Raw genomic sequence first — 27,999 nt, forward strand, 5'->3', positions numbered from 1 at the left:
TGCTGCCTGTTTCTTCCACTCAAAGTCTGGGCTCCCAGGACCATGTGTTTGGCGGGGCCGGGGGTATCCTGTGCTGTCCCCAGATGCAGGAGGGGCGAGGGACAAGTGCTATGCTTCCCGCTGCTCCAGGTGGCCACTCCCACCATCAAAGGGCTCCAGGCTGGTGGCATGTGGAACGTGTGGGACTGGAGAAGGCGGGTCAGCACTTGCTTAAGTGGTGGACGGTGAGGTCACTTCCTGGCTGGGATGGTCAGGAGCAGTTTGCCCCTCCCCCCAAAAAAGAACACATTTGAAATGAAGATTAAATTAGGCATTTGGACAATCCTCCTTTCTTCTATGATGTCATTGCCCTTTGTTATTTTTGTGTCTGTTCCTGATGCCCCTCACCACATTTCAAAGAGGGAGTGGATGTTTCACAACCGGAAGCATCACGTTTTTGGGGGTGTGTAGTGGGGTGCCTGACAGTCACCTGCATGGTGGAAAGGCTCCTTCAGGAAAAAGTAGTGGGGTGGGTGCTTAGAGCAAAGGTTTTAAGTTGTAAGAACGTGCATTCCAAGGTCGTTTTCTTGTGCAAACCGTAGAGATACTTGTTCCCCAAAACACTGAGCAGCGAATTCAGAGGTGGTGTGAAAGCTCATTCGCATCGACAGGTTCTGGTGCTTCACCCAAACCTGTGAACGTCCAGTACTTTCCTCTTCGTGCTCCCGGTGGCGTTTTCAGCACGGCGATGGCTAGTAAGCGGACCCGTGCTGCTAGGGAGCGAGCCACCCAGGGACCCTGCTATGCTAGCCTGCTGGGGGACCTCGGGCTGGTGTGTCCCGGGGAGCTGGCCTGGGGCTGGGCGGGGGCTGGACTCCGGGTGCACGTTGTCCTGTGTTGGGTCTGCTGTTGCTTCCGCTGCTGAATCACCTTCACGTTCTCTCATCAGAGGTCAGGGTACTGGCACGCAGGCATACTGGCACACACACTGTGCTTGAAAGGGACCTGGAACCTTGTCGTCATGTAGAGGGAGCTCGTGAATCACCTGGGGCTGCTGTCCCCGTGTGCTCGCCGTGCTCACCGGCAGGCCGCAGGCTTGAACGTTAGGAAAACCCCTGTGGAAAGGACCAAGGGAAGAAAGCACTTGCCATCCAAGGACATTTGGTGACTTCCCTCTGGACACAGTGCTGTGCCGTGACTAGGACATGCATCAAGGTTCCAGCCCCCTGCTCTCTGTTCTGTGGTTCATCTTGGCGATGTATTCACTTCTCTGGGCTCCCCTTTTGAAGATGGTCGCCTGAGTTTGTCATCTGGCCTGTGGATGTGGCCTGTGGATGTCCTGCTTTACGTTCTGTGTGGTGCTTTTCTGTCTTCCTCAGCCAGCTTCTTGGGTCCCCAGCCTCCCCGCCAGGCTTCCCCCGTGTCCTGTCTCCTTCCTCTCTCCTCCAGTGCGACCCAGCACAACTCTGCTGGTCGTCCTTTCCAAGTCATCCCCATTCTCTCTGGCACTCCAGCACCTGAGGGGCACGTCCCGCACGAGGAGGCTTTGCCCGCACTGTCTTCCCTGCAGCCCCAGCACGCTGCGCACACTGCCAGCCTAACCTAAATGCCCTCTGTGGGGGCTTGGCGGTGCCCATCCACGGCAGCCGGGGCCAGAGCTAGAGCTTGTGGAGTTTGGACTCACTGCCCTGGGCTCTGGCTTCATCCCGCTTGCCCACGTCATTGCCCTCTGCACCTGCCCCTTGCTCTGCTCACTCCACTCCCTTCTCTGACACTGGGGCCTCTGCAGTTCCCTTTCATCAAAATCCCCCGTCTCCCTGACCATCCTCTGTTTCCACTGGGGTTCAGGGTCTGGCCCATCTCGGGAGAGGACGGCAGTGATGCCTGGAGCTGATTGGCTTTTTATTCCTTTTTATTTCTCTAGCTTTTTGGGGTTTTTTTTTTGGCATGTGCCCCTAGCGGGAACCAAACCCGGAACTTTCTGGTCCACAGGCCGATACTCCAACTGCTGAACCAAACCGGCCAGGGCGTATTTCTCTAGCTAAATAATGCCATCAGCTTCATGAAAAACACAGATAAAATAATAGGGTCAAGTGTATATCAAGGTCATCCTCGAGGGGCAAAAGAATCACAAAAAGATACCCTGGGGTTATGTGAGCAGTCTTCTTCCCTGTAGGGCGGTGGGGGTGCTGCTGGTCCACCACCTAACGGCCCTTCTCACTGACTGCTGAGTGGTTTCCTGTTCTTTCCCACCCCGTCTCCTCCTTTGCCCTCCCTGGTGCAAGGCTTGGGTCCTCTGCTACTAACTTTCTGATCTTGGCCAGCACACTCCACCTCTGACATTGTCTGGTCATCCAAGAAGTGAAGTAAAACACCCAGCAAATTCCTGCACCAAGTGGGTGCTCAGTGGGTACAGGGTGGCAGCTGCAGACCCCTTGACGCCCCGCATACGGTTGTCTGGGACTGGGGTGACAGCCCGCATGTGGACTTGGTGTTGGTGCTTACATGTGGTATCTGCCCTATAGATAAAGTCTGTGTTGAGGGCTGAATCCCAAGCCACTTATTAACCAGGGGACCTTTGCACACCACTAACCTGTCTGGGCCTGGATTCTAGTTTGTAAAATGAGGTAACAGTGTATGCCTTCCTGGGTGGCTGAGAATAAAATGTGATCAAATATATGAAAGTGATTTGAAAGCCATAAAGCTTATTAAGCAAATATAAACTTATTGCATTAATATTTACCCCATATGAGTATTTAGTGTAGTGCCGCATTTTTTTTGTGCAGTAAATTAAAAAAACTTTTATCCTCACCCAGGGACATTTTTGCATTTATCTTCAGATAGAGCGGGAGGAAGAGAGAGAGAGAAACATCGATGTGAGAGAGACACATTGACTGCCTGCCACCCACACGACCCCAGGCTGGGGTCGAACCGCAACCGAGGTACATGCCCTTAGTGGGAACTGAACCCGGGACTCTCTGGTCCGTGGGCCAGTGCCCTACCCACTGAGCCAAACTGGCCAGGGCAGTGTGCAGTAAGTTATTTGTCCAGATTAATAGGGCTCATCATTCTGAAGCTTGCATTTCTACCTAGGAAGCTGGCCGGAGCACAGGAGGAAATCCCTGGGAAAGCACATGCACTCGTGGGTTTGTACCGAGACCTCTGATTCGTTTTGAGGTGCCTTCTGTTAAATCAGGGGTAAAACTCTTTGTACAGAGGACTCTCGTCAGACTGGTTTGTAAGACACGAATACACAGAACCATAAAAGTTTGATTACAGGGCAGTGATGTTCGCCGTTATTGATTTGGTCCCATTCATACCTGTTGCTTGAATGCTTTGCCAGGTCCTTGGCCAGGGCTTGGGGTTTCAACAGTGAGGGGAGCTCTTGTTTCCTTGGTAAGTGCAGTGACATGTTCACGTAAACTGAGCATGGTGTCTCCTGGCGGGAACGCCACGCCTGCCTCGGAGGGCGTGGGCCTGCACAGAGGGACGGCGTGGCCGAGCTCAGTCTGCGACGTCGTATCGGGCACTCGGGAGCCGTGGGGCTGGGGCAGCGGGTGGAAGGGATGACACAGGAGGGCGGGCCAGGTGGGAGGAGAGCGGGTGCGGGCTCGCAGGGGAGGGGGGCTAGGCGACCGCCGGCCCTCTGACAGCGCTTGGGGTGGTGATGGAGAGTGGAGTCTGGACAGCAGTGGGCGCCAGGCACTGCAGGCCACAGGGACACTTCCTTAGTTGACAAGAAGCCCTTGATCTTTTTTGGTTGTTAATCTTCACCTGAGGGTATTTTTCCATTACTTTTTTGATAGAGTGGAAGTTAGGGAGGGAGAGAAGAGAAACTTCAGTGTGAGAGACACAGATGGGTTGCCTCCCGCATGACCCCCACCAGTCCACTGGAGACGCTCTAGCCGCTGAGCCGAGCCAGGCAGGACCAGCCCTTGATCTTTATACTTTGCACTGGCCTGCTCTGTAGTTTCCTCTGGGCAGTGTTATTCTTGTGAAAACTGCCCGAGAGAGACCCGGGCCTCTCCCAGTTCCCCCATGCTTGCGTAAGCATGTGTGTCTTTGACTTGCCTGCAGAGCGTCAGGGAGGGTAGCCGTAGACACCCAGACCACTTGTTCTCCAGTGCGAGTCCCTACTGACCAGGCACCGTCGAGCCACAGCGGAAACCCTGATGGGGCGCTTTCAGTTCTCGTCTCTGTCGAGACCATCAGCCGACAAGGAAGCAGCCAGCGTAGTTGTCCTCGGTCCCCTGGGTGCTGAGCACAAGCATGTGTTCAGCCGTGGTCCCATGCCTGCTAGAATGCAGCCAGCACGCACAGGGCTCTGGCCCGCAGGCAGGTCCGAGCAAGGTGACCTGTTGCAGGACACAGTGTCACGCTCAGCCTCACCTGCCGGGACCACATTTAAAATGTGTGGCCCTGGAAGCTGGTGCCCGAGCTCCTGCACTGCACCCTCGGCGCCAGACGGGACCCCGAGCTCCTGCACTGCACACTCGGCGCTCTCATCCAGTTGGGGCTAGACGGGACCCCGAGCTCCTGCACTGCACACTCGGCGCTCTCATCCAGTTGGGGCTAGACGGGACCCCGAGCTCCTGCACTGCACACTCGGCGCTCTCATCCAGTCGGGGCCGAGACGGGACCCCGAGCTCCTGCACTGCACCCTCGGCGCTCTCATCCAGTCGGGCCCAGACGGGACCCCGAGCTCCTGCACTGCACCCTCGGCGCTCTCATCCAGTCGGGGCCGAGACGGGCACCGCTGACGGGGCTTTCTCTGCAGAAGTGAGGTGCTGCTGTGGACTGATGACCAGCCTGAGATGATGCTTATGTTGTGACGGAATCAAAGAGGCCCTGGCACAGCCTAAGACTCCTCAGGGGACTTGCTACCTTGCCAGCTGTAAGGCAGTGCCTGGGTGCCCCTGGGGAGACCAGAGCAGTGAGGACACTGATTGGGTGCACTGCCCCTCCCTCAGCATGGCTGCGACCCCCCCTCAAATTCAGGGTGCTGGAGGCCTGGCACCCTCCCATCACTTCTGCCTTCTCGTGGAGCCATCGCTGCCCCGTCCTAAGGCAGGACCACCCGTGGCTCTGGACCGTGGCAGTGTGAGTGATGGGGATGCCCACAGGGCGGTCCGTGCCAAGTGATGCCCGAGTGACTCACCAGAAGGTGCGCAAACAGGAGTAGAGAACAGTTTCAGGATCTCCTGGAGGGGCTTGAATCCCACGTGGGTGAATATAGGTAGGGCCTTAGCATGATGTGTAGGGTAGCTTGGCCAGCAGCCGGAGTGAACTTCAGTAACTACAGAGGACCGAGTCTGAGTCGGGCTGTTCTCCTGCAGGTGTACATTAAAGTGGCCAAAAACTCTTGGCAGTTATCTTGATAGGAAATGGGGAAGTTGCTTTTTACTCAAAACGGCGTTGTATTTGGGCATACACACTATATATGCAATGTTTATTTATTTATTTATTTATTTTGGCATTTATCTTCAGATAGAGCGGGAGAGAGAGAGGGAGGAAGAGACAGAGAGAAACATCCATGTGAGAGTAACACATCGAGTGGCTGCCACCCACACAACCCCAACCGAGGCCGGGGACAAACAGCAACTGAGGTACGTGCCCTTAGCGGGAACTGAACCCGGGTCTCTCTGGTCCGTCGGCTGACGCTCTAACCGCTGAGCCAAACTGGCCAGGGCTATATATGTAATGTGTAAATACAATGAATAATTTGACTATCAAGCTGAGTAGAGGTTTGTGATTATTTTTACTGTTCCTTACAGTAGGATAATATTTCCATGTGTCCCTTACTGCTATGAAGAGGTTAAAAAGGCAAATTCTGAATAGAGAAATTGTGGTCTTTGAACAAAAATCAATTCCTTTTTATGATGCAAATATGTTATGTTTAAAAAGCAGTAAGGCTGCCTGGCCGGAGGGCTCAGTTGGTTGAGCTTCATGCTGTGCACTGAAAGGGGGCCGGTTTGATTCCCAGTTGGGACACTTGCCTGGGTCGTGGGTTTGATCCCCAGTCACGATGTGTGTGGAGGGCAGCCGATCGATGTTTCTCTCACATCCATGTCTCTGTCTCTGTCTGTGTCTAAGCATGTCCTTGGTTGAAGATTAAAATAAAGGTAAGGCAGCCTCCTTGTAACAGGACCACAGACATGACACACAAGCTCTGCCACCAGAGTGGTCTGCACTGTCGGTGGGGGGACATGGTTGTTTGTGATCTGCACATTTTTTTTTAAAATTCTCACCCAAAGATATTCCTGCATTTATCTTCAGACAGAACGGGAGGGAGAGAGGGGGGGAAGAGAGAGAAACATCAATGTGAGAGAGACACATCGAGTGGTCGCCACCCATACAACCCCAACTGGGGCCAGAGACAAACTGCAAATGAGGTACGTGCCCTTAGTGGGAACCGAACCCGGGACTCCCTGGTCCGCAGGCCAACGTGCTAACTGCTGAACCAAACCGGCCAGGGCTGCACGTTTTTTTTGTCAGGACATTAAAACCCCTCTTACTATAAATTGTAAATGTAGAAGGAAATGACAAAAATAGCAAAACTAATATTCATTTAGTACCCTATAATTTAGTACACTCTGACCCAACAGATCCGTTTCTGTGTTTATACATTGGAGCAATCTAATATTTGTAATATTTTAAATTATAGTCTTTGCCATCGTAAAATGATATTCACAAAAAACTATATATGCCTTATGACCCAGCGATTTCTTCTAGGGATTTATACGAAGAAACCCAAAACACTAATTCAAAAGAATATGTACACCCCCATGTTCACTGCAGCATTGCTTACAACAGCCAAGATACGGAAGCAGCCCCTGTGCCCCTCAGCAGACAGCGGATGAACAAGCTGTGGTGCATACATACAACGGATAGCACTCAGCTGTGAGAAAGAACGAAATCTTACCATTTGCACAGTGTGGACCTAGAGGGTGTCGTGCTAAGTGAGATAAGTCAGCCAGAGAAAGAAAAGTACATGCGATGTCACTTACATGTAGACCTGAAAGAACAAAATAAACCGAATTGAAACAGACTCATAGGCATGGACGGAGCAAACTCTGTGGTGGTTGCCAGAGGGGAGGGGGAGGGGGACTGGGTCAAAGGGGTGAAGGGATCAACAAGTACAAATTGACAGTTAGAAAATAGGGGGGTGTAGGTAAAGCATAGGAAATATAATCAGTATATTGTTACAGCTGTGCGTGTGCCAGTGGGTACTGGGAATACGAGGAGAACGCATGAAGTATGACTGTCGAACCCCGGAGCTGTACACCTGAAACCAGTACAAATAAAACTGGGGGAAACTAAATGAAATACAATACCCTCTATAATATCAAAACCATTTGAAGAGTTGGTGCACAGTGAGGTATTTTGTCATGTAAATGTCTGGGCGTGACCACACTAGAAGGCCCTGGTCTGAGGCTGGTCATGAATGGCTGAGATTGGGAGACAGTGGTCAGGTGCCATTCTGTAGAAACACAGGGACGTGGAAGAAAGGTGACCACTGTGTACGCATGTGTCAGGGTAAGGACAAGCAGACCAGTGTCCCTTGTATTTGATCAGAGAAAAGGAGATGACCAGCACTGAAATTGGGGTTGTGTGTCGTCCGTGTCACCGGCGCCAAGAGGAGAGAATGAGGGAGTGTAACAACTCACAAGTGAGCTGAGCCTTCTTTGCAAGTGAAATGTCAGAATGATTTAATTCCCTTGGTCGGGAGAAGGCCTGGGGAGGCACGGAGGGTCACAGAGACTGTGCTGCCTCTCGAGCCCCCACCAAAGGTTCAGGCCTGCGTTCTGCCTCTAGCACATAAGCGGATTTGGGAGACCCCGTGTGGATACGAAAAAGAAAACGATGCCGAAGTTGAGCAGCAGGGATACAGGTGATTTCACCGATGGCTGCCCCCAAGTAAAATGACATGGACGCTTACACTCAGAAACCCTGAGATCAGCCTTCAGGTGTGCTTGGTCCGTGGGCAGAGGATGTATGTGCAGGGGCAGATGCTGCCTGGTCCTGGTGCCCGGAGACTGGAAGCGCAGACAAGCGTCCGTCAGGTGAATGACAAGTACACGTGAGCTTCTGTATTATTGTCTGCGCGGTCTCTGTGCGGTCGGTGCAGCTGCAAGACAGGGAGGGGACTTGTGAACTGACACAGAAACAGTCAGGCTACATCGTTAACTTAGACAAGCCAGCAAGTGGACTTAGGTATCGGTTTATCTGCGTAAGACCCTGGATGAACAGGTGTCTTAAGGCGCCGGTCCCTGTGGTGTGGGAGGATGAGCATGCTGGAAGGGAGGTGGTCTATGTGCACCTTTATTTCTGTCTCTAAAACACCTTTCTTCAGGTTGTGTGAAAGAGCTCTGTCCTAAGCCCCCTTCCTTTGCTGCCTCCCTTATTGTTGTCTTGAAAGGTTGTTATGGCCCAAATGTCTCCTTGGAAATACGGATTTTACGCTGTACCTCATGACGGCTTTAGACTGTACAGACCAGATAGGCGGTTTCTGGTCTCATACCTTAAAGACGGTTTCTTTAGGATTCAGTCATTTCTTGTCCCATGCGTAGATCTATGAAGTGAGACCTTTGAAAGTGAAAATGTTTTAGACTCTACTAACAATGAGCAACACCAGGAATCACATACTCACGCCACGGGGAAGTTTGAAACATGATATAAACATGCCCTGGACCTCAATGTACTTTATGTTGTGTTGTCATTTTATTATCTAGTGTTTTAGTTTATCTGAAACTCTTTTAAGCTAATATTGTAATATTTTTTTAAAACTATCTGGAAGAGGTTTTTAATTCAAATGAAAGATTTCTCCCCTTGATTTATTATTATTTTAAATAATAGTTTTGATTTTTAGAGAGAGAGGACGAGAGAACGAGAAACATCGATGTGAGAGCTCAACATGGATCGCTGCCTCCTGCACGCCCTCTGCGGGCATCAGAGCTGCAGGCCTGCATGTGCCCTGGCCGGGCATCGAACCAGCGAGCTCTAGGTACGCGGGATGATGCCAGTCCAGTGAGCCACACCAGCTAGGGCTGCCCTTGATTTCGTATTTCATTGGTTTGATTCTCTCCCACCCTTCAGGCTCAGTTTTAAAATTTTAATTAAAATGTTTTGCCTGTGACTATTTCACTAATATTATACACTTGCCTAGGAAATATATGAACTCATACTAATATTTCAGGTTGTTTAAACATATACCTGTGTATTCATATTTCAAATTGTCTTGACTGATTGTAAGGTATGGTGTTTAGATACTTAAATGCTAGTAACAACCCAGAACAGCTTGGTTTTCTCTTTAGCAAAAAGATAAAAATATGGGAAGCTAACCGTATACTTCCCATGAAGACATCCTAGCTTTAGCCTGTAAGAAATTGCCTTCCAAAGTAGAAAGGAGTGATGGCTAAGATACCTGGATATGTACATCACAAGTTAGCAAGATAAGTGGAACAGTTCACCCATCTTTGTTGTAAAGAAATACGTCTGTTCCTCAATATACCCAAGAGAAAAGAAAGCATAAGTCCACATAAAAACTTGTTCAGGAGCCCTATCGGTGTGGCTCAGGGGTCGAGCACCGACCCATGCACCAAGAGGTCGTCGGTTCAATTCCTGGTCAGGGCACATGCCCAGGTTGTGGGCCAAATCCCCAGTGGGGGGCATGCAGGTGGCAGACAGTCGATGTTCTCTCTCATCAATGTTTCTGTCTCTCCCTCTTCCTTCCCCTCTTAGTGGGGAAAAACCCCACAAAAACCATGTACAGGAAGCTCACAGCACTCATCCCTGACAGCTGGGAAGTTGGGCCACCCCAGTGTCCATCACAGATGGATGATAGACAAAACATCCATGGCGGAATATCACTCAGCCCTAAAAATGAACGGAGCCTTTCTGCCAAGTGAAGGAAGCCAGACACGGGACAGATAGAGTGTGATTTTATTTACATGAAATGTCCAGAATAAGAAAGCCATCGGGACAGAGCCGGTGGTGGCTGCCAGGGGACTGGGTTATGGGGAATGCCCGATAATAGGGTCAGGGTTTCTTTTGGGTGGGTGACAGAATGTTCGGAATTTGACACTGGTAATGGTAACACAACATTGTGAGTACACTAAAAACCACTGAATTGTGCTCTTGAAGTGGTTAAGTTGGTGAATTTTTTGTTAGTGACTTTTATGTTGATAAAAATTTTGAACAGAAAAGCAGTGTGGTAACATCTTTCATGAATTTGAATGATCTCATTTAAAATAGTTTTATAAAATGTATCAGTGTCCCAGTCACTCTGAGCTAGTGCAGTTCTCTCAAGAGTAACACAGATGTTAAATTGTCAAAAGTGGTCACATTTTAGAACGGGCAGGTGAGGTAACCGCCAGGTGTGCGTCCCACCTGGCAGTGTCTGTCGCTGGAGAGCACACCGCGTCCTCCAGCGATGTTCAGGTTCGGCCTTCGGTGTGCTGGTTCGGGTTAGGGACACACAATGCACCCCTCCGCTCCCCCACTTAGTTGCTAAGTCAAATTTTAGGAAAGAGGCACAGGATCTTTTTTTTTTTTTAATGGTTTATTTTTTTTAGAGCAATTTTAAGTTCACAACAGACTTGAGGGGAAGGTGCAGAGACTTTCCATGTCCCTCCTGCCACCCCCAGTACACTCATCCCCCAACCCCCAGATTGTACGTTTGTTACAGTCGATGAACTTGCACGGACCTATCATCCTCACCTAGAGCCCACGGTGGGCATGAGGGTCCACTCTTGGTGCTGTGCATTCTGTGGGTGGACGCAGGTGTAGGACGTGTGTCCACCATTGTGGTAGTGGAGTAGTTCTGCCCTAGAAGGCATCCATGCCCCACCTGCCCTCCCTCCTCCCTGACAGCCACTGCTCCGTTAGCTGACTCCACGGTTCTGTCTTTCCAGAATGCCATGCGGTTGGAATCACACAGCGCGTGGCCTTTCAGACGCCTCTCGTGTGTGATGCTCAGTTAGGTTCCCATGTCCCCTCATGGCGCTGGGTGACATTCCACTGTCACCTGCTGAAGGACATCTTGGTTTGCTAAAAATGAGACACTGTTTTCATTTCTTTATTATACTCCATGTCCCTGCACTAAGAGGACATGCACTTTTGCCTCCAGTTAGCAAAAGTAATGAAAGGTAGTAAAAATAAAACGGAGCTACTGATGGACGTTATAGCAAAGAAAGATGTAGAAATGTAACATGGGTGACTAAGTAAGGGACACAGGAAGGGGTCAGGACCACGCGAGGGTGAGGCTGGCTGGGAACTGCTGACACCCGGAGTCCTCTGGTCGCTGGGGCTACCGGGGTGCCTGGCACAAGAGAAGGCATTGCTTTGGAACTAAATGTGCATCCAGTCCATAGGAATTACTTCTAAATTGGCCTGATTGTGGATTTTGATCAACAATGTCTGGTTTGTGTAATCTGGATTTATTATCCAGATCTGAATCTTATTTATTTTAAAAAATTTATCTTTATTTATTTATTTTTTATCCTCACCTGAGGACATATTTCATTTTTTGTTCAGGTAGATTGGGAGGGAGAGAGAGGAACAGAGAGAGAGAGAGAGAGAAACATCGATGTGAAAGGGACACATCGAGTGGCTGCCACCCGCACGACCGACCAGGGCCGGGGACAACTGCAACCGAGGTCCGCGCCCTTAGCGGGAACCGAACCCGGGTCTCTCAGGACCGCAGGCCGACACTCTAACCGCTGAGCCACACCAGCCAGGGCTGTCTTTATTGTTAAAGGTATTACAGATGTGCCTTCTTTTCCCCCATGGACACTCTCCTCTCCGTGCCCCCCCCTTCACCACACTGTTGTCTGTGTCCATTGGTTATGCACATGTTTGTATCAGTTCTTTGGTTTATCTTAGATCTGATCCTTCTGTTCAGAAATAATAGTGACATTTTTAAGCATTACGTGAAACTAAGTTCTTGAACTTACTTTAATGGTTAAATGTTATTTTCCCTCTTCTCAATCTTAGAAAATGTCAAACAGAAGTACAAATCCATATCGCTGTATTGCTTACACTTATACTTTAAAATGAAAATATTGCAGTGATGATTGTATTTATTGTTTCCAAAACTACTTCCAACTTTAATCCTAGTACTGTAAGTAGAATGTCCCTTTAAACGAGCGGTGTATTGGGCTTGCAGTCTCTTTAACGCTTTTTTCTAAAGAAGCAGGACAGAGACGCCGACAGCCCCCCGTGATGGCGGGTGCGTGGCCGGGCGGTCCGGCCTGCTAGCTTTCCTGCTGTGGTGGCTCAAACAGCACACTGGACATGCGTCGGGACTCTTCCACTTCGGAATTTCCTGTCTTGTGTTTATCTAAACTCCTAAGTTTAAGTTTGCTTCGATACTTTCTTAGTTGAATTCTTTTGAGTAAAGAGGAAAGGTTTTTCTTAAGGAGTAAAAATAATTGTCAAGTTCTATAAGTTTGTTTTCTACCAAAGTCAGTTTAGTGTATCATAGAGTGCTTTTGGCTATTGAATCTATTATAAAAAAATACTTATATTTTACCAAAGTGATAGGAATCGAATATATTCTCTTAATAGGTGAGCACAGACAGTTTGGAGCTATGTGGAACAGCTCAAGGGAACTGCATGAAAAGACATGGGCCTGCTTCTGGGGATGAGCGGGCAGTGGGGTGATGGGAATGTGGGCCGCAGCTGGTCAGCGAGGGGACGTGGGCTCTGGGGATCCTTTCTGTGTCCTAGCTCCGAGTCTGGAGCACCTCATGCCTTGTAGCTAGTGCATGTGGAGTTGTGACACACTCACGCCACTCACACCTTACACTCGCTCTCAGATACACGTACACACACACACTCATACTCTCAGACACTTACACTCACACTCTCATACTCTCAGATACACTTACACTCACACACACTCATACTCTCAGATACACTTACATTCACACTCATACTCTCAGATACACTTACACTCACACACACTCATACTCTCAGATACACTTACACTCACACTCTCATACTCTCAGATACACTTACACTCACACTCTCATACTCTCAGATACACTTACACACACACACTCATACTCTCAGATACACTTACACTCACACACTCATACTCTCAGATACACTTACACTCACACTCTCATACTCTCAGATACACTTACACTCACACACTCATACTCTCAGATACACTTACACTCACACACTCATACTCTCAGATACACTTACACACACACTCATACTCTCAGATACACTCCCACTCTCACACACACTCATACTCAGATACACTTACACTCACACACATACTCTCAGATACACTTACACACACACACTCATACTCTCAGATACACTTACACTCACACTCATACTCTCAGATACACTCCCACTCTCACACACACTCATACTCAGATACACTTACACTCACACACATACTCTCAGATACTTACACACACACACTCATACTCTCATACACTTACACTCACACACATACTCTCAGATACACTTACACTCACACACACTCATACTCTCAGATACACTCCCACTCTCACACACACTCATACTCAGATACACTTACACTCACACACATACTCTCAGATACACTTACACTCTCACACACTCATACTCTCAGATACACTTACACTCTCACACACACATACCCACTAAGCTCCCAGTGTCCACCTTGTGCTGTGACTTGGTGTTTCATGTAAAGGTGGTGAAATTTGTTCATAATAGATCATAAAGCTTTTAAAAATACAACACTGACACTCCCTCTTCTGGGACCTATAGTCCTGTGACCTCACTGCCACCTTGCCTGGTCCCGCCTCGTCTCATGTCTTCTCTGTTCTTGCTCCTGAAATCCGCGGTCCGTCATCACCACAGCCTTGCACACCCTGCAGCTCCCTCTCCTCTTCCACGTCGTTGGAACCTGCAGCCACCAAGTCCATCCTCCGTCTACATTCCCGAGTGACCAGGGGGGACCCAGATGTGCCACAGCCATGTTACTGACCTGCCACAACCCTGTCTTTCTACACGGCTGCTTTCATCCCGCCCCACCCCTGCGCCTCGCCTGCTCTCTCATTGCAGCTGTCTGTCTGTCTGTCAGGGAGAGGCAAGGGGGCGGATGGGCCGCTCAGTTCCCACGCACGTCTGCCTGGTGATCCGAGCCTCTGCCCCTCTGTCCAGCTGCCTTTCCTCCCCTCCGGGTGACCCGTGTGCTCCCAGGGAAGGCCACCCTCTGCACTTACCACACCATCTGTCTCGGCTGCTCGAGGTGGTCACTCTGCTAGTCGCCCTCTGCCTGGACCCCCACACCTTCTGTAGCACCGTCCCATTTCCCTTCTCCCCTCGCTGAGGGGCCTCGGGGGGTTCCGTGTGCTCGCCGCTCCTCTCCCATCCTCCACTGATGCAGTGCGGCCAGGCTTCCGCCCCACGTGCCAGGACAGCTGTGGTCACCGCACCAGACCACGGCAGCAGACCCGCCTGTCAGCGCCGGGCAGCTGGTGTGGGCCAGCCTCACCTGGTACGGTTGCTCACTCCTCCTGGGAACACGTGACACCCTGGTGTCCTGCCTGCGTCCCTCCTGCCGACGAGCCCGTCTCTGCTGGGCCCTCGCATTGCAGCCCGTCAGTGTGCCATTGCCACGCGGCTTGAACCTTGTTTCTTCTCGTCTACACTCAGGGCCTTGTTGATTTGTGGGGAAGAAAATCGATACCCCACCCCTCACCAGCTCTCCCAGGAACGCCAGGCTGGCAGTTCCAGCTCTGCACTCGGCATTGCCGCCGGAGTGTCTGCTAACATCTCACTGAGCAAGTCCCACACTGGGCGCCCGAGGTCTTCCGTAAGCCCTCCCTTCTCAGAAAGCGTGACTCCATCCCTCAGTGCTCCTGCTGGGTCCTAGGAGCTGCCCTGCCCTTTCTCCTCTCGGATCTGCTCAGCTGCCGCAGACCCCCTGCCGGCTTGCCATGCGTACCTGGAGTGCCCCCTCCAGGCCCCCTCTGCGGGCTCTTCTGAACACAGTGTCCAGGGACCCTCGAAGCTGACGGAGGGTGAGCGGCAGGGCGCCTGCCGGAGACGCGGCTGCGCCTTGGGGGGGCTTTCTCGTCTGTCCGGGCGCTGGCCGTGATACAGTCCGCACTCTCCCCGGGCCTGTGCTGGCGGCTCCCCGCAGGCTCTCCCGCTCTCCTCCAGCCCAGCTCAGCCCTGCCCCCGAGGCCTTGGCTTACCCGCAAGCCCACCTCTAGCATGACCTGCATGCCAGGCACTGCCTGGGACTCTGCAGGGGGGTGACTCCCAGCCCCTTCCAGGTGAGATCCGGGCCCTGTGCGCTGGTGCACACGGGCCTTCCCAGCCCGGCCTCTGCCCCTCCCGCCTCACGCTGCGTGCCTGCGCCTGTCCGTCTGCCCTGGGAGCATCCTGGCCAGCTGTGCCCCTGCTTCTTGGACGAATTGTGTTCGCAGCAGGGTGGCAGCATAGCTCGTGCTTCAACCTCTTTTCCAAACAGCAGTGAGAAGATAAAGTCTAAGTAGAGAACAGATAGACCAAAAATATAGCCAGGGCCCCCCAAGAGGAAAAAAATGCCCTTGGGTACAGGAACAGAAGAGCAGCCCCGCTAGGCATGTGGTGAGCAGAGTACCGGGCACCTGGGCACGAAGCCCCACAGGCAGTGCAGGGGACATGGCTCCTGTGGGCTCCCACCTGCAGAGTGGACCTTTGGACAGCAAGAGCTTGAACTGCACAGATCGACTGAAAACCATCCAGATAAAACTGGCCCCGTAGGTCAGCTGTATATGTAACATAAAAATGAGCATTTAGCCAGTGTATTGAATGACTGGGCGATTTCAGCGCCGTCGCCCCCACCCCCTCTGTTGTTGCTCCACGGGGAGGTGCGGCTTTGAGCGTGCTTGTCGCCCACAGTGGCGTGGCTGGTCTCTGCCACTCCTTTCCTGACCCACCCAGCTGTTAGCCCCACGAATGGCCAGCCAGTGGCTCTGCTGCTCCCAACAATGCCCTGGGGTGTACATTTCTCTGCAAACGAATTGCCTCCTTTCTAGGACCTGTGCTGAAGGTCAGTGACATCTGTTCTGGTCCTAGGAGTTCCCAGCTGCCTAATCTTCCCTGGAACTAGTGGTCTAGCTGCTGCTGCGTTCAGTCCTGAGTCCCTGCTGTCCCTTTCAGCATGGCCTCCACCTTGAGAGCACCCTGAGGTTGGAACTTTGCCCCAAAGTGCCTTCCTTTGGGGAGAGACGAGCTCTCTTTTGCTGCCCCCACCCCCCCGACCCCAGGCACAGTCTGTGAGCCAGGGCTCGGGAGGGACAATGGCAGCTCCTCTGAGTGACACCCCTGCTCTGGAGCTGAGCTCTCGGTGGGGGTGGGCAGCAGCCTGGTGGGCTCACCAGGGACCCCCACCACACTTCCCTCTGCACCAGGCCGTTGGGGGCCAGGATGAGAAACTCTGCCATCCTCCTGCCAGGAGCGTCCTGGGCTGGGCAGAGGAAGCCGTGCTCTTGCCTCCGGCACAATGCCCCCTCTGAGCTGTTCCGGTTCAGGTGCCCGAGACTCCTGCCCTTCGCACTGGCTCTTCCACGTGTTCTCGAAGGAATGTTCTCCGTTTCTCACGTGCCCGAGCACCTTCCACGAGCGAACAGCTGTGCTCTAGGCCCTGGCTGCACTGGGAGCAGGTCGGCTGAGCCCTCAGCGTCCGCCCGGGTGGTCACCCAGACCGTGGATCCTGTTTTTCCTTTTAATCCTCACCTGAGGATATTTTCCCATTTATCTTCAGATAGATAAATTGGGGGGGGGGGGGGCATTGATGAGAGAGAGACAGACACACCAACCGATTGCCTCCCACACAACCCTGACCAGGGCCGGAGATGAACCTCAACCGAGGTACATGCCCTTGACCGGAGTCGAATCCACGACTCTTAGGTCGCGGGCCAACGCTCTGCTGCTGAGCCAAACCGGCCAGGGCAACTCGTGGATTCTTGAAGAAGAAATACTAGCTTAGAAGAGAACTTGGATACATTAGAATGACCCCCTGATCACTGTGTCCCTGCCCGTGCTCCCCAGTGTCCTTCAGGAGCTGTCAGCATCTGCCTCCCCATCCCCGTCACTTTGCTCCCCCCAGAACAACAGCACTGAAGAAAAGAAATACTTGGATGTTAGTCCTCCCACTTGCTTCTCTTCAAGTCTTTGGGTTCTCCGTCACGGCTCTGGACAGCCGTGCGGCGCGGCCTGTAAAGTCAGATTCTGACGAGTGGCGTCATTTCTGCGCTGAGGTTGACTTCGACCGCGAAGGAATCATCTGTGGATGAGCTTGGACATTCCACCTGTTTGTAAATTGCCTAGAAACACCTAGATCCACCACTTTCGTGTCTTTAATGTCAGATTGATTGTTGAGTGAGCCTCGATGCCTTCTTCGGCCTTTAGGAGGAAATGTTAAAGTGCAGTGAGACGTTGGCAGGCAGTCGTATCATTTTGGGGGAGTGTTGCTCCTGAGTACCTGAGTGGAGGTCTTCTGTGTGGCCTTGGGTTTGGGGCTGACCCCTCTCCCCCTGGAGAACCGCAGAGGTCGCTGTCCCTGGGCCAGGGTCTCCCTGGTGAGCGCTGGAGAGCTCGCCGGGGTCTCTGCTGAGGGTCTCTTCCTGTCTTCCAGGAGTTCGCAGCACTTACTAAGGAGCTCAACGTGTGCAGGGAGCAGCTCCTCGAGAGGGAAGAAGAAATTGCTGAGCTGAAGGCGGAAAGGAACAACACCAGGGTCAGTAGAGTCTAGCTGCCCTGCACTTGCCGTGGTCCCACAGGCGTGCTGCGGCCGTGGCTGCCCCTTTCCGCCCTGAGCCACGCGCTCTGCCTGGTCACACACTCACCGTTTCCTGCCGCCCGACAGCGGTGTATCGTGCAGTGTTCTCAGGCCTTGCTCGCACTCTATGATGGGAGAACTAGTACTTTAATACCCGTGAGGGGATTTCTCTGACTTCAGCATGCGAGTGGAGGGGTTCCTTGCCCAGATGAACTGTGCCATACTGAACATGTTCTTTCTTCGGCCTCTCTCCCAGCTGCTGTTGGAACACTTAGAGTGCCTTGTCTCCAGGCACGAGCGGTCTCTGAGGATGACGGTGGTGAAGAGGCAGGCGCAGTCCCCGGCGGGCGTGTCCAGCGAGGTGGAGGTGCTCAAGGCGCTCAAGTCCTTGTTCGAGCACCACAAGGCTCTGGACGAGAAGGTACTGGCCGGGCGGCCCCGCGGTGGCGCTGGCTCCGGCACGCGGTCCTCACGGAGTTTCCTGCGGGAGACAGAGTTCTGTGTAGTTCAAGTATTGGTTGGCATAAACATCTTAAAATTTATTATGTCCCATATATTGATTTTGTTATTAAGACTTGAATAGTATAATTTAGGAGGAAGATTTTTCTAAAATTAGAAGCTATTACTAAACAATGTATCGTTAGCACCTGTAAGAGACGTGAAGGTGCTCTGGTGGCGGTTTGCAGCGCCGGTGTATCAGCAGCTGCTGGAGAACCCGTGTGCACTCACGCCCGGCGTCTCCTTCCAGGTGAGAGAGCGCCTGCGCGTGGCGCTGGAACGCTGCAGCTTGTTGGAGGAAGAGTTGGGCGCCACACACAGAGAGGTGAGCCTGGTGCACGGAGTGGCAAGGGAGGGCCTCGTCCGTCTCTTCGTTCCAAAAGCAGGACGAAGACTGTAGTGGTGGATTTCAGATGCGGTTTGTCTTTCTGACGGAGGACCCGCCCCTGGGGTCCCTGTAATGACTTGTACACTAGACTTTCCTTTCAGAGTTGCACAATCTCTAAGGGCCCGTTTGTCTAGTAAGTGATTAGTTCTGGTTTGAATACCTTGGTTCCAGTCAGGATGGACAGCATCACCATGTATATATATTTTTATACTATGTACAGTTTATAGCTGTGTTTTTCCAAAAAGAGTTTTGCTGTCTTGACTTACTTCTTGACTCATATGCAATTTTTCGGTTTTAGCTAATGATTCTTAAAGAACAGAATAATCAGAAAAAAACACTGACAGATGGGGTGCTTGACGTAAACCATGAACAGGAAAACACGCCAAGCACGAACGGAAAGGCAAGTCCTCGGCTTCCTCTGTCTCTGAGTTCTGGTCTCGCCTGTCTGCAGGCCTGTCGGGACGCTGCTGCCACGCACAGCGCCGCCTGCGTGCTTCTGGACGCTGTGCGACCCAGCAGACTGCATGAGCTCGTTTTGATTCTGCCTGTTCCCAGAAGCGCTTTGTTTCCTGGCTCGGCAAACAAGGCTTCTGAAGCATGTCTTCTCCCCATCAGAGATCTTCGGACGGCTCCTCCAGCCACGAGGAAGACCTGGCTAAAGTGATGGAGCTGCAGGAAGTCATCGACAGGCAGTCCCGCGAGCAGAGCCAGATGAAGGAGCGGCTGGCGGCCCTCTCCTCCCACGTCGCGGAGCTGGAGGAGGGCCTGGACACCGCCAGGAAGGACCTCATCAAGTCCGAGGAGATGAACACCAAGCTGCAGCGAGATGTTCGGGAAGTGAGTGCGCTAGACATTGCAGATTGTCGTCGACCTGAATGTTTGGGGTGTTTTGCTCATTTTGTCTCGTACGCTCCCACTTGGTTCTAGCCTTTGGATCATTGGGTACGTAATAGCAGAACAGCTCAGTGCTGTGCGCCTGTGATCGGCAACTCCCGTTCTGGTGGCCCAGTCTGCTCTCCCCACGGTCTGGGGAGGTGGAGACCTGGTCCTGCTGCTCATCAGACCACCTTGCAGCCGTGCTGCTGCGAGCCTGCGCGCCGCCCTGGTGCGTGGAGGCCTGGCTTCTGCCAGGTCTAGGCGCTCAGCCTCGTCTGCACCACGCTCAGGCGCCTTCTGAGGCGCACGTGAGTGCTGTCCGCTGTGCTGCTGGCCCACGCACTGATGCTGGAGCCTGCGTGACGCCCTGGTGCGTGGAGCCCTGGCTTCTGCCAGGTCTAGGCGCTCAGCCTCGTCTGCACCACGCTCAGGCGCCTTCTGAGGCGCACGTGAGTGCTGTCCGCTGTGCTGCTGGCCCACGCACTGATGCTGGAGCCTGCGTGACGCCCTGGTGCGTGGAGGCCTGGCTTCTGCAAGGTCTAGGCGCTCAGCCTCGTCTGCACCACGCTCAGGCGCCTTCTGAGGCGCACGTGAGTGCTGTCCGCTGTGCTGCTGGCCCACGCACTGATGCTGGAGCCTGCGTGACGCCCTGGTGCGTGGAGCCCTGGCTTCTGCCAGGTCTAGGCGCTCAGCCTCGTCTGCACCACGCTCAGGCGCCTTCTGAGGCGCACGTGAGTGCTGTCCGCTGTGCTGCTGGCCCACGCACTGATGCTGGAGCCTGCGTGACGCCCTGGTGCGTGGAGCCCTGGCTTCTGCCAGGTCTAGGCGCTCAGCCTCGTCTTCGTCACGCTCAGGCGCCTTCTGAGGCGCACGTGAGTGCTGTCCGCTGTGCTGCTGGCCCACGCACTGATGCTGGAGCCTGCGTGACGCCCTGGTGCGTGGAGCCCTGGCTTCTGCCAGGTCTAGGCGCTCAGCCTCGTCTGCACCACGCTCAGGCGCCTTCTGAGGCGCACGTGAGTGCTGTCCGCTGTGCTGCTGGCCCACGCACTGATGCTGGAGCCTGCGTGACGCCCTGGTGCGTGGAGCCCTGGCTTCTGCCAGGTCTAGGCGCTCAGCCTCGTCTTCATCACGCTCAGGCGCCTTCTGAGGCGCACGTGAGTGCTGTCCGCTGTGCTGCTGGCCCACGCACTGATGCTGGAGCCTGCGTGACGCCCTGGTGCGTGGAGCCCTGGCTTCTGCCAGGTCTAGGCGCTCAGCCTCGTCTGCACCACGCTCAGGCGCCTTCTGAGGCGCACGTGAGTGCTGTCCGCTGTGCTGCTGGCCCACGCACTGATGCTGGAGCCTTGCTGGCGGTGCAGGGAGCCTTGGAGGCCTGCTCGCAAGTCCTGCCTCACAGGGGTCAGTGACACTGACACCAGGGGCAGGCAGACGGGCTGTGCTCAGGTTGGGGCCTCAGGGCCGTGCTGTGACATTGCGGCAGATGCCCGTTCTGGCGGGCGGTCTGTGTGTGCAGGGGTTCGGGAGAGCTGAGTGCCATCGTCAGAGCCAGGGAGGGCCCCGGCCGCTTCGGCTCAGCCGTTGGAGCGTCGGCCCTGGGAATGCTGGGTCTCGGGTCAATTCCCGGGCAAGGGCACGTAGCTGGGTTGCAGGTTTGATCCCTGGCTCCAGTCGGATCATGCGGGAGGCAACCAATTGGTATGTCTCTCTCACATTTAGGTTTTTCTCTCTCTCCCTTCCTCCCGCTCTCTAAAAAAAAAAAATCAATGGGAAGATGGTCTCGGGTGAGGATTAGCAAACAAAACAAACCACCGTGAAAGAGCAGCGAGGGCTGGCGCGCTCTGGCGCTGGCCGGCCCTGTGCTCTGCAAGCAGCACGCAGCCGCACCTTCCCCAGGCCCCCCAGGGCCTCTCCAGGAGCGCCTGCAGACCCTCAGCGTGGGGACGCTGGCCTGCGAGTCCATGGTTCGTGTGCAGTGTCACGTGCAGAGAATCTTGGAATTCTTCTGTTAGACCTGTCACTCAGGATTAAGACTCTGCCGACATTGGTTGCTTCGCTGGCAGAGGGAACGAAGTGAGTTCCTGCGGGCACAGGAGGGCACGAGCAGTCAGCCCAGCCTCAGTGTCCGTGCTCCGGCGGTTTTCCAGGGTCCGGCTGTAGAAGCTCTATCCAGTCCACTGACCTGACTTCTGTTCCCATTAACTGATGTGGTCGCCCTAATTTTGTGGTAATTGGATGTGATTTCATCCAACTTTTACCCAAGAAAATGACACTGGTGTCACCCCGTTGTGTCCATCGAGGGGCCGCACCTGTCCTGTGTGCACCCACTTGTGCCGTGAGGCAGACGGAGGTCGTGCCCTTCATGACGGCACCTTCACCTCCTGGAATTCGTACAACAGTGGATATTCTATTGTACACTTGTCTGAACTATGTAGAGGAGGCTAAGCTTGGTCACTGGGCGACTGGGCGCAGTGTCAGGACCCAGGAGTGCTGGCTCCGCGCACAGGTGAGAGCTGGCAGGTCTAGGTGGGCTGTCTGCCACCCTGATTGCAGGGATGGTCGTTTTATATTTGCTTGAAAATCACAGTTCCGTCCAGTTTTTCCTTGCGTGTTAATGCGTTTTATATGACTTATCTCTCCCCTCTGACGTGCCTGGCGCAGGCCGTGGCCCAGAAGCAGGACACGGAGGAGAGGATCGCGACTCTGGAGAAGCGCTACCTGGCAGTGCAGCGCGAAGCCACCTCCCTGCACGACCTCAACAACAAGCTCGAGACTGAAGTCGCAAACAAAGACTCTCTGCACCAGCAGGTGGGTGCTCACAGGCTCGGGCGGGCCCGCCGCTTCCTCACCGCTGCCGCAGACGCCTTTCTTCTGGGCCGTCCATGGTGGCGGCGAGCCCACATGTGAAGTTAGGACCTCAGACTGTCACGTTTGCAGTGTGGCTTATTTCAGTTTACAGTTTTAATTATGGAGGATTTGATTTTACCATTTTATGGAGTTGCACTCCTTGTGTCTTTCTGTGTTTTGTTTTGTTTTGTTTTAATTGAGCGTTCGTCTGTTTGTCAGCATTTTTATCAAAGGAACAGAGAGCAAAGCACTTGAAGGCCGCCGGCTGCTTGTGCGGGCCTGGTCCTGCTAATAAAGGGCAGTTTAGAAAAGCAGCCAGCAGGGGGCGTCTGTGCTCTCTTTTCTGTGGTGGCCACAGGGCCTCCTGTTCCTCTGGGTCTCAGGTAGTCCGTGAACCAGAAAACCAAACCCGCTTCTTGAAAATAAAGTTTGTCTAGTGTGCTATCAAGTGTATCCTTAGGGCCCAACTAAATGTGAAAAGTAAAACACTAGGAAGCTGTCATCAGTCTCAGTGTGAGTGCTGCCTGAGCGTCTGAGGTGTTCACAATGATGAGTCTGAAAGGCAGGTCGCAGTTTTCTGAGGGGTTGAGAACAGTATATTGGACGTGTTTCACAGAGGTTTACAGCTGTGAGCATTCAAAGCCGAGTTTATTTTTGGTTATTAATTATTGTTTTGTTTGTATTACAACTGTGAACCTCCTTTCACCCACCCCTTTGTACACACACAGAAAAAGGAAGGAAAGCTAAGTATGAACAAACACGGACTTCTCCGGGACCTGAACACATAGATGAGTTCTGAATTTTTTTTTTTTTTTTAATTTTTTTGGTCTAACTTTCTACATTAAAATTTTTTTAGAGTAAGGAGATTTTTTAAAAAGAATAATCCCACATTTACAACAATACCTTGAGAGGCTGTTGCAGGCACCCTCATAGAAGTGTCCCTTTCAGAGGAGGCGGGCGCTGTGCTGTGGCCGGCGTGCCATGCTGGTCAGCTGCCAGGAGAGGGTCTGGGCACCCTTAGTCACCACTGAAGGAGAAGAAGCATTTTCTTTAATGTGTAGAAACGTTTACTTTAATTTTTGGAAGACTTCTTTAAAGATACTTGGGAAAAGTAAGCACTCTGGCCAGAGGTGCTTTGCAGTTAAAGTCAAGCCCAAGCAGAGTGGGTGTGAGCTCCTCGCGGGAAGAAGAGTGTCACCCTGACACAGCTCCCGCACTGGTGTCCCTCAGAGCCCGCTCAGCTGTCAGCACCCAGTCGGCTCTATTAGAGCCTAGCAGCTTCCCAGCCTGGCGGCTCCCACACTGATGTGTCCCTCAGAGTCCGCTCAGCTGTCAGCACCCAGTCGGCAAGCGGCCTCCCAGCCTGGCGGCTCCCACACTGGTGTGTCCCTCAGAGCCCGCTCAGCTGTCAGCACCCAGTCGGCTCTATAAGAGCCTAGCAGCTTCCCAGCCTGGCGGCTCCGTGGTTGAACATCGTACCGTGCACCAGGAGGTTGCCGGTTTAGTTCCTGGTCAGGTATATGTCTAGTTTCAGGCTCTATCCCTGGTAGGGGGTGTGCAGGAAGCAGCCAATGTTACGCTCTCACATTGATGTTTCTCTTCTCTCCCCGCCCCCCCTAAAAATCAATGAACGATTCTTAACAAAAAACCAACGAATGGCTGGGAGACCTGCTCCCACTCACTGCTGTGCTCTCTCTGCAGACCGAGGACAAGAACCGCCAGCTGCAGGAGCGCCTGGAGCTGGCGGAGCAGAAGCTGCAGCAGACCCTGCGGAAGGCGGAGACGCTCCCAGAGGTGGAGGCCGAGCTGGCCCAGCGGGTGGCTGCGCTCTCCAAGGTGCTGCCCTGGCTTCCTTCCCCTACACAAGGGTCTTGGGGAGGGTGGTTTGTTCGTGGACCTTGGTCATTGATCTTATGTCCATACGCCAAAATCCCTGAAATGGCTAGACTGGTTTTTAGTGCTATTTAGTTTGCGATTGGAACATTGTTGTGTTATCCTGATGTTCGTTTCCCTCCAGTTTGTCAGATGTGGAGTGTGTCCTCAGTGTGGGGAGCTAAGAGTCGCTGCTTCCTGATGTTAAGCCAGCAGCTCAGAGCCTTGGCTAGCAGGGAAAGGAAGGGATTGTTAGAAGTAGGAAAGGGCCATTCTCTTCTAAACACAGTCACAATAAATTTGTAATATATTTTCTTTTTAATTTTTTTCTTTATTGATTTTAGAAAGGGGGGAAGGAGAAGGGAGAGAGAGATAGAAACATCGATGAGAGAGAACATCGATTGGCCGCCTCCTGCAGCCCCCCACTGGGGACTTGGCCCACAACCTGGGCATGTGCCCTGACCGGGAATCGACTGGTGACCTCTAGGTGCAGGGTCAACACTGAACCACTGAGCCACACTGGCTGGGCTGTAATAAATTTTTAACAAATACGGGCTGGGCATGTGCAGGACGCAGTGCCTCTCCTCACAGTCGCCCCACTTCCAGGGGCAACAGGCAGGTGACAAGACAATTTCAGAATGTTGTCATAGGTGTTGGGTCTGGGCAGTGTGCGCAGGGTGTGGCTGCAGATGCCCAGCCCTTGGCCTGCAGGGGTCAGGCCTGCGGCTCTGCGTGCTCAAGCCTGTGCAGGAGCACCTGCCGATGGCTTTGTCTCACTGGCTCGAGCGTCTGGGCTGCCAGTGCGGCAGGTGAGATGGGGCAGGCAGACAGGGTGCTGTAGACCTGGGGGGTGAGTGCATTGCTGACAGCTGTGACAGAGAAGTGCTCTTGTTCCGTCGTGATCTGCGTTTAAAGTCTCGGTTTCTCTTCTCCCCTGTCATCTCTCCTGTCCCTGGTTGGCCTTGTAGTCTGACCTTTTGTCTTCTGGAAGCTCTGCCGCTAAGGAAGCTAAACTGTGCGAACTCACTGCCCAGCTTAGGAAGGTAGCTGTGCTGCGTCGGGTCGTGCTCGCTGCTCTGCTCTCCATGCGCACTCCACGCAGGCGCAGGCGGGGGCAGGAAGCCTGGAGCCTGGGCGTGGGGCGGGAGCACATCTTCCTCACAGAGCTCACCACCACCGCAGCCATGCCCAGAGCCACCCGCACGGGGGCAGCTGCCTCCCAGGCCAACACGTGGCCACCCAGGGCGTGTTGGTGGATGTGAGGAGACGCTTCCGTCGAACGTGGTGGAAATGTCCGCACGAGCATGGTGTGCTTATTGCTACTGCTTTAGTTAGTGCGCAGCATGTGTGCCCAGAGCCGTGTCTCTGTCAGTCGACTTACACTGTGCTTGGTGGCAGGCTGAAGAGAGGCACGGCAACATTGAGGAGCGACTGTGCCAGATGGAGGCACGGCTGGAGGAGAAGAACCAGGAGCTGCAGCGGGTATGTGACTCAGCAGACGTCTGTCCCAGTGCCAGGCGGGGCCCAGGGACAGGGTGGGGGCTGGGATCTCCTCTTCTTCCGACTCTGTCCCCTTCCCCACTCCGGCTGTGCAGTCACCTTGTGGCTGCATTTGCGTCTTGTCTGCTGGAAGGTCCACCGCATAGACAGCCTCATGTCGCTTCGGTGGCGAGGAAGAGGTAGGCGAGGAAGAGGTAGCCCATCAGGGGACTGCTCCAGGTACCGGTGGGAAGGACCTCTGGGTGCTGTCACACATACCTGAGGTGCTGGCCTGGGGTCCCCTGAAATGACTGGGACAGTCTGCTTGCTCACAATACGGCACCTAAGTCCCACATTCAGGTCACCGCCCTGACTTCCATCCCAAATACCACATTGTTACTGTCAACATAAAGGAACAGGCAGGGAGGGATGTTCCTGGCAAGGGGACGACTGTGACTGAGCTGCGGTAGCAGAGCCTAGGGAGCATGGCTGTGGAGTTGGTTTGGGGTGACTCCTAGGGTTTTTTCTGAAGAGCCAGTCAGATGTCAGCACGGCACCTGCAAGGAACAGTGAGCGGCTGATCCAGGTCCATTTGGCACCAACCTTATGAACATCAGTTGAAGGCCATCAGATTTTGCTTTTACCAGAAACCTGTATTCTTGACCATGGACTGCTGAGCATCACACATGAGCTTCCATTAAGTGAAGATTCTGATTGTGATTAAGGGACTATGTGCTAGGCAGTCCCCTACCTCCCAATACACATACATGCACACACAGGCTAGTACACACACATGCACATACACGCAGGCTTGTGCACGCTCAACACACAGTCTAATGCACATGCTGATACACAGCCTCGTGTACGTACACATACACACAGGCTGGTGCACACACTCATACACAGGCTCATGCACGTACATATACACACAGACTTGTGCACACACGCACACACACAGACTCGTGCATACTCCCGCGCACATACACAGGCTTGTGCGCACGCACGCACAGGCTCTTGCACACTCACACGTACATGTGTAGGCTCATGCACACGTACATGCACAGGCTCGTGCACAATCACACACCACGTAGGCTTGTGCACACTCAAGCACATACAGGCTTGTTCATACATTCATACACAGGCACATGCACACACAGGGACACATGCTCATGCACACAGGCTTATTCATGTACATACTTGCAGGCTCGTGCACACGATATACACTCAGGCTCATGCACATGGTCATACACAGGCTCATGCATGTACACATATACCCAGGCTCGTGCACACGCTCATACACTCAGGCTCATGCATATGCTCGTATTCAGATGCCAACACCTTATTGTATGGTGTGTGGGGGTCTCCTCCAGATCATGGTTTCAGTGTGTCAGGCATGATTTTGAGTGCTTTCTATGTAATCTTTACAATAGCCATAGAGAAAAGGGGGATGCTGGCACCCACATGTTATAGGTGAGGAAACAAGCAGATTCCAGCGATGAGTTCTTGTAGATTCTTTACTCCTGCCTGGGCAGCATGACCCGAGCACACATCTCAGCCCTGGCCATGCTGCCTTCCATCTGGGAGCAGTCCCTGAGCACTTCTCCGGTGACCCACTCCTGCTCTTGGCTCTCGTGTTTATGCAGGACATAAGGTGGACACAAGCTTCTTAACCCATGAAACCGATGTTACTTCTAGAAATGGTAGACTTATCAACTTCGTTATTACATTTTAAAATTACGCGAGGTAGTCCTGGCTAGTTTGACTCTGTGGTTAGCATTGGGTGAGGATTAATGAAAATTATTTAAGGTAATTATTTGTAATTTTTTCACATGAATTTTTGTTACAAAAAGTTTGAGACTTAGAAGTATAAAGAAAAACAAGTGAAAGTCTCTTTATTCCCACTGACTTTTTTCTAAAATGATTTTTTTTACCTTCTGCTTTGTGGATTAAATTTTTTCCCCTGCATCCAGACCCGAGGTTCTGCTTACACAGGGCAGCCCCTCCAGCAGTGTCCTGACGCGCTGGCCCCCATACAGACGTGCTCGGTTCTGCACCTGCGTGGGCCTGAGTCAGGCCGACAGTCCCTGATGGGCGGGTCCTCAGGCCCTCCAGGGCTTCCTTTAACTAGTGATCTCACAGACTTGTCCCTGCGTCTCTGCACCTGCGAGTGGGTCCTGGCGATCGTGTCATCGCTGCAGAAGGCTGTGGGGAGGGGCAGTGTCCTGTGTCACCCGCACCACTGGTCCTTGGCACTGGTGATATAATGATCATACCTTTGCTGGAA

At 53.0% G+C, this 27,999-nt stretch overlaps 1 protein-coding gene across 3 annotated transcripts in view; it reads left to right on the forward strand.

The window, feature by feature from the left end:
* The window catches only part of PPFIA1 (PTPRF interacting protein alpha 1), an 86,171-nt gene that overhangs the window by 17,779 nt on the left and 40,393 nt on the right, over positions 1 to 27,999 (forward strand). For 2 of the 3 annotated variants that reach the window (XM_036259094.1, XM_036259097.1), the window contains 9 exons: positions 17,615 to 17,716; positions 18,015 to 18,179; positions 18,507 to 18,581; positions 18,943 to 19,044; positions 19,260 to 19,481; positions 22,179 to 22,325; positions 24,066 to 24,200; positions 25,205 to 25,279; positions 25,635 to 25,718. In XM_036259094.1, coding sequence (XP_036114987.1) covers positions 17,615 to 17,716; positions 18,015 to 18,179; positions 18,507 to 18,581; positions 18,943 to 19,044; positions 19,260 to 19,481; positions 22,179 to 22,325; positions 24,066 to 24,200; positions 25,205 to 25,279; positions 25,635 to 25,718 — 1,107 coding nt within the window. The remainder of the gene's footprint in view (positions 1 to 17,614; positions 17,717 to 18,014; positions 18,180 to 18,506; positions 18,582 to 18,942; positions 19,045 to 19,259; positions 19,482 to 22,178; positions 22,326 to 24,065; positions 24,201 to 25,204; positions 25,280 to 25,634; positions 25,719 to 27,999) is intronic. The other variant, XM_036259096.1, reaches the window with a different exon arrangement.

The sequence above is a fragment of the Molossus molossus genome, unplaced genomic scaffold (assembly GCF_014108415.1).
Source record: "Molossus molossus isolate mMolMol1 unplaced genomic scaffold, mMolMol1.p scaffold_m16_p_13, whole genome shotgun sequence".
In the NCBI taxonomy this organism is placed as follows: domain Eukaryota; kingdom Metazoa; phylum Chordata; class Mammalia; order Chiroptera; family Molossidae; genus Molossus; species Molossus molossus.